This window comes from Octopus bimaculoides, chromosome 10, assembly GCF_001194135.2.
Source record: "Octopus bimaculoides isolate UCB-OBI-ISO-001 chromosome 10, ASM119413v2, whole genome shotgun sequence".
In the NCBI taxonomy this organism is placed as follows: domain Eukaryota; kingdom Metazoa; phylum Mollusca; class Cephalopoda; order Octopoda; family Octopodidae; genus Octopus; species Octopus bimaculoides.
This window is the reverse complement of record NC_068990.1, coordinates 14,429,568-14,436,678: the sequence shown is the minus strand read 5'-3', so window position 1 is coordinate 14,436,678 and position 7,111 is coordinate 14,429,568. Positions and strand designations below refer to the sequence as shown.

At 36.7% G+C, this 7,111-nt stretch overlaps 1 protein-coding gene across 1 annotated transcript in view; it reads left to right on the top strand.

The window, feature by feature from the left end:
- The window catches only part of LOC106882343 (mucin-19), a gene marked incomplete at its 5' end in the record, with an annotated part of 42,175 nt that overhangs the window by 22,727 nt on the left and 12,337 nt on the right, over positions 1-7,111 (top strand). Inside the window, 4 exons of the mRNA XM_052971230.1 lie at positions 619-1,065; positions 2,825-2,956; positions 3,892-4,338; positions 6,016-7,110. Of these exons, the coding sequence (XP_052827190.1) occupies positions 619-1,065; positions 2,825-2,956; positions 3,892-4,338; positions 6,016-7,110 (2,121 nt within the window). The remainder of the gene's footprint in view (positions 1-618; positions 1,066-2,824; positions 2,957-3,891; positions 4,339-6,015; position 7,111) is intronic.

Below are 7,111 nucleotides of genomic sequence, written 5' to 3'. Positions count from 1 at the left end.
ACGCCAACCACTCAGAGAGTGTAGTAGGTGCTTTTACGTGTCACCTGCACGAAGGCCAGTCAGGCGATACTGGCAACGGCCATGCTCGAAATGGTGTCTTTTATGTGCCACCCGCACAAGCCAGTCCAGGGGCACTGGCAACGATCTCGCTCGAAAATCCTACGGGAGCCAGTCAGGCAGTACTGGCAACGGCCACGCTCAAAATGGTGCATCTCATGTGCCACCCGCACAAGAGCCAGTCCAGGGGCACTGGCAACGATCTTACTTGGCTTGCCGGGTCTTCTCACGCACAGCACATTTCCAAAGGTCTCGGTCAGTATAATATAATATGATATAATATAATATAATATAATATAATATAATATAATAAATAAGTATAATATAATATAATCCTAAAACTGTATGTGACTGTGGATTTTCATCGATGAGTTCATGAACCTTGATTCTTTTCCCTAAAACTATATATTTATATTTTATACTGTGAAACTTAATTCAATTTTAATTTTTAATAAATTGAATTTTATTGAGTTTTTAACCTGTAAATTTGGATTTTTATTCCTAATAATATTATATATATATATATATACAATTTATAATCTATATGTATTTTCTTTTCAGCACCTTGTATGGTTAGAGAAGGTATGAATGATATAAATATCATTCCTGATTCCTTCATATCATCAACTCCTGACACACCAGACAATCCTGTCACTAATATCAGACCAGAATTGTCTGGTTGGAAGGTTCCAGTACCAAAATCACCTTCTGAACCTAAACCAAGTGTTACCATAAAACTGACAGATAAACCTGAAGGAGTTGAACTACTTGAGGTTGCTTTCATGGGTTCTGTAGAAAAAGTAACAGTCCTTGTACAAATTCCTGGTTCTGATGAATTCCATAGGATAATTGGAGGTACTGCCATTTCTACACCACTCATACTGAGCACCTATCCAAAGGCAACAGCTGTAAAGGTTATTTTGGAATCTCCACGTACGGTAGAAGGAAATACACCAGAAAACTATGTTGTCTGGTTGCAGGTGAAGGCTTGCTTTAATATTTCAGAAGGTAAGAATGATTATATTGATTATAATGATGCTATTGATTATTGTGATAAAATTACCCGGTGTTTGATGTTTGATTACTTATGGGCACAGTAGTGGCTGTGTGGTAAGTAGCTTGCTTACCAACCACATGGTTCCAGGCTTAGTTCCACTGTGTGGCACTTTGGGCAAGTGTCTTCTACTATAGCCTTGGGTCAATCAAAGCCTTGTGAGTGGATTTGGTAGACAGAAACTGAAAGAAGCCCGTCATATATATGTGTTTCGGGCCTTGTACCTAGAGTAGAAAAGAACATTATATTGTCACAAATATATTCTTTCCATAACTGAGGTTTAACTCTGTTAGTTTTTTTTAGCTCTGTCAGAACACATATAATAAATAACATTATTATTTCTGTCACTCTACCATAAAATTTCTCAAATGATACTTGCATTTTGTTGCTCTAACATAAAATACGTTTATCAAGCGAAAGACTATATTTAACAAATGACACTTGTATTTCTGTTGCTGTATCATAAAATACAATTTATGAAGTAATGTTTGTGTTGCTGTCACACTGCTACTCATACATACATACATACATACATACATACATACATACATGCATTTATACTTACATGCAAATGTAAATATGTCTCCATATATACATATATGCCTACATACATACATATGTATACACATGCACATGTGCATATAAAGGTGCATGGCTTAATGGTTAGGGTGTTGCACTTATGATTGCAAGATTGTGTGTTCAATTCCCAGACCAGGCATTGCATTGTGTGCTTGAGCAAAGCACTTCATTTCACATTGCTCTGTGATCATTTCGTCATCTGACATGTGACACATGGTGCACTTGTACAGATAATGTTGGTTTGATGGAGGGAGAGGGCTTATGTCTACACGAACATTTAATCATTAGTAACAAATCATCTGTGTGGTTGTCTGTTTAAAAATTGCCAAACCCTCATATATTGTCTAACGATGGGAGAGTCCATGACATATATATATATAAGTACATACATACATGCAGGTATACTTACATACATACTTATATATTCATGTGTATGTATATATATTTTAGCATTTTGCTTAGGCATAGTAAGATTAATAACCTGGAGCAGAACTCAAGATATACATGGTCCAGAACACAATGTTATTTGAGCATAGAGTTGTAATACAAATAAAGAGATGACACTGGAAAAACCTAATGTTACCTAATGAACTTCCATAGCTTACAACTATTTCTGCTATAAGATGTGGTGAACTGTTAGTGGAGTCCCTGGGTGACATCCTGTAGCTTTATCATAGCCTTGCATACGAAGTGCACTTTATTTGGGAAAGTTACATTTTCAGAACCTACACGTGTTATGAGTGAGAAATCTTATGCTGAATCCTATGGTAAGATCCGTCCAAATGTAGAAAAAATGTATGCAGATGTGTTTATATCAGAATGCAATAAAAGAAAAGAAAAATTATGCAGACATGTAGTCATGCAGAGAGGGTGCACTTCATATTTGGGGCTCTGATGAAGCTACAGGATGTTACCCAGCGACTCAACTAACAGGCCATCACATCTTATAACAGAAACAGCTATAAGCTAATGAAGTCCATTACATCATCTTTGTCTTTTCTGATGTCATCTTTTTGTTCCTATACGCACGCACACACACACACACACACACACACACAATTAGTTGATATTTGTGATAATAAATTTAATTTTTATATTAATTACACAATATTTTCCCTTTCTTTATGCAAATAGTGACATCAGCAAGTACAACAGCTATAGTGACCACTCCATCTGTTGAAACACCCACTGCTACAACTCATCTTTTAGAAACAACTACATCAACAAGTCTTGTCCCGAAATCCACTACACAGACAACAACAACAGGTATAAATGGGAATATGCCATTTTAACATTTGTATTTAAACATCTCTTAAATTTAGCCTCAGTTAGTTGTTTGGAATGAACATATTCAAAATGAACCTCAATAAACTAAATGAGTTTCTTTGCCCAGCATTCTTTGTTCAACTATCAGCGAGAGCTACTATGATTTTTGTCCCTACTGTAGGTAACAAAATAAAAGTACAGCAATAATTTTTACCACCTTATCAAGTAAAAACTTGTCTATAAATTATACATTAGTCATTTGATACTTTACATATGTTAGCATACATCTATATAAAGAACGATGATGTATAAAACACCAAAAAGTATACATCCATGTTAATTACGAGCACAGTTAATAACAAGTCATTAACCTTCAGCATGTTAAAAGATTCCAGTAAATTCAGGTGGTAGAAGCTCGCATGCATATATGTAATCAGTTAAAAATCAACCAAGAACTTACATATATTTAGAATAGAAAGCAGAATGGCATAAATTTTATTTATACATCATAATGTAATTACTTTCAACAGTTGTTTCTTGAGGAATAAGCATTATTGATTTTAAATTATGTAATTAAGATATTTAGTCAATATAAATTAATATAATTTATTAATGTAAATTCATAATTTGAAATTCATTTAATATATATCAATTAATTTAAGTAATGTCTATCCCAATATTTGATAGATCATAATCTAATTAATTTCTACAGCTGTTTCGTTAGGAATAAACATCATTACATTTATAATTGTGTAATTGAGATATATAGTTAACATAGATTGATATAATTTATTTATCTAAACTCATAATTTGAAATTTATTTAATATATGTTTATTTAAACTAAATAAATTTTAAGTAATGTTTATCCTAATGTTATATATTGATTTGTACAATTGATAACATTGCAATTTATATTGGTTTGTTTTCTTTCCAGTACCTTGTGTGATTAGAGAAGGTATGAATGATATAAATATCATTCCTGATTCCTTTATATCATCATCTCCTGACACACCAGACTATCCCATAACTAATATCAGACCAGACTTGCCTGGTTGGAGGGTTCCAGTACCAAAATCACCTTCTGAACCAAAACCAAGTGTCACTATAAAATTAACAGATAAACCTGAAGGAGTTGAACTGCTTGAAGTCGACATGTGGGGTAGTGTTGGTAAGGTAACAGTTCTTGTGCAAAAACCTGGCTCTGATGAATTCCAGAAGACAGTGGGAGGTACCAACATTACAGGACCCCTTATATTGAATAATTATCCAAAGGCGACAGCTGTGAAGATTATTTTGGAATCTCAAGGAATTGTAGAAGGAAGTGTACCAGATGACTATTTTGTGTGGGTGCAGGTGAAGGCTTGCTTTAATATTTCAGAAGGTAAGATAGTTATTGTATATGAAGTAATTAATAATTGAATGAAGCATAAAGTAATATTTTAGATGAATAAGATTGAAATATAAAACATATAATATTCAATATTTATTTTAAAGTGGTCATTAGTTTGATATTTACACACATGAATTTATTTTGGGTTTACTAAGTCTTGCACCTGTATATTAGATATTTTATTACAATTTCAAATATACAACTAAATGATTTTGTTTTTCCCTGATGTATGTATTGTGAACATAATTTTATACCCCTGATGCTAATATTGGTAAAAGTTATGTCTAAAATTATGGTGAAATTACCAATATCCCACAGTCACAAAGATACAACTAATGAATTCATTATCAAAAATATAAAGCTGCAGAAAGGTCTATATGAAGGGTTTCAATGTACAACTTGTTAGTCATAATTAATGACATGCTTGGGCAAGATATGTAAACATTGGGCAAACAAAAACAATTTAGCAGTGTGTTTGAATAAAAATAGGCCATGATATTCTTCTGCGCTCTGTTGCTCAGACATGCCATTGTCACCATTTTTATTGGAAATACACTGACCTAGTGGTTGCATCACTGGACAAGTATAACCAAAGACATTGTTTTTCATGAAATATATAGCTAAACCTAGTGTTTTACTGGTTGTAGAAATTAAATATATCATCATCATTATCATCATCATTTAACGTCCACTTTCCATGCTAGCATGGGTTGGACGATTTGACTGAGGACTGGTGAAACCGGATGGCAACACCAGGCTCCAATCTGATTTGGCAAAGTTTCTACAGCTAGATGCCCTTCCTAACGCCAACCACCCAGAGAGTGTAGTGGGTGCTTTTACGTGTCACCCGCACGAAGGCCAGTCAGGCGGTACTGGCAACGGCCACGCTCAAAATGGTGTATTTTATGTGCTATCCGCACAAGAGCCAGTCCAGGGGCACTGGCAACGACCTCGCTCGAAATATATATATGTGTATATATATTTATATAAATAGATAAATATATATATATACGTACACAATATGCTATATATATATAATATATAATCTATCTATCTATCTATCTATCTATCTATCTATCTATCTATCCATTAAAATCATCAATCGTGGAGGTGCAATGGCCCAGTGGTTAGGGCAGAGGACTTGCAGTCGTTGGATCGTGGTTTTGATTCCCAGACTGGGCGTTGTGATTGTTTATTGAACAAAAACACCTAAAGCTCCACGTGGCTCCGGTGTACAGCAAACCCCACTGTACTCTTTCACCACAACTTTCTCTCACTCTTACTTCCTGTTTCTGTTGTACCTGTAATTCAAAGGGCCAGCCTTGTCAGACTCTGTGTCACGCTGAATCTCCCCAAGAACTATGTTAAGGATACACGTGTCTGAAGTGCTTAGCCACTTGCACGTTAATTTCATGAGCAGGCTGTTCCATTGATTGGATCAACTGGAATTCTCATCGTCATAACTGACAGTGACACGATGATCTCTCTCTCTCTCTGTCTCTTTCTCTCTCTGTCTCTCTCTCTCTGTGTCTCTCTCTCTCTGTGTCTCTCTCTCTCTCTGTGTCTCTCTCTCTGTGTCTCTCTCTCACTGTGTCTCTCTCTCTCTCTCATATATATATATATATCTATATATCTATATGAAACTTCATACTTTTTGTATATTGACAGTTTCAACATCAAGACCTTCTGTCCCAACAACCACAACCATTGCACCAACATCTGTTGGTAAGACAACAGAAACAATGACTCCAACGACCACTGTAATATCAAGAACAACTGCAACATCAACCACTTCAAGTGCATCAAGACCTGCACCTTCTGGTGAAACAACAACAACAGCGGCTCCAACTGAAAGAAGCACTGCACCATCAATAGCAACACCCTCAACCACGACTGGTGCACCAACAAAAATAACATCAGCTTCTACAGCAATAACAACTGCTTCACCAATTACAACAGGTGCATCATCTGAAACAACCAGTATTGCAAGTACAGCTGCACCCTCAGCAAAGACAACAGCTGCTACTAGAAGTTCTACTGCAAGACCTTCAACAACTGTTGCACCATCAGCAAGTACAACTGCTGCACCACCTACAACAACAGCTGCACTTTCACCAGTGACTACAGCTGTGACAGCAACAACAGCCACTACTGTAACTACTCCTGCACCATCAGTAACAACAGGTACACCATCAACAACCACAACAGTCATAACTGCAACTACAGCTGCACCATCAAGAACCGCAACAGCTGCACCATCTGGAACCACAACTGTTGCACCACCATCAACCACAACACCTACACCATCAGCAACTACAACAACTGCATCTACATCAGGAACCACAACTGCAGCACCATCAACAACTACAACAGTTGCAACTACAGCAGGTTCTACAACAGCTGCACCATCAGTGGCTACAACAGTTGCAACATCAGGAACGACAACAGCTGCACCATCTACAACTACAGCAGCTGCAACTACAACTGTGGTATCAGGAACCACAACTGCTGCACAATCACCAATGACATCAGCTGCAACTACATCTGCACCATCAGGAACTACAACACCTGCAACTACAGCTGCAACATCAGGAACCACTACTGCTGCACCATCAGCAACTACAACAGTTGCAACTACAGCAAGTTCTACAACAGCTGCAGCATCAGGAACCACAACAGCTGCTCCATCAGCAACTACAGCTGCAACACCAGGAACCACAACAGCTGCACCATCTGTAACCACAACAGCTGCTCCACCAGCAAC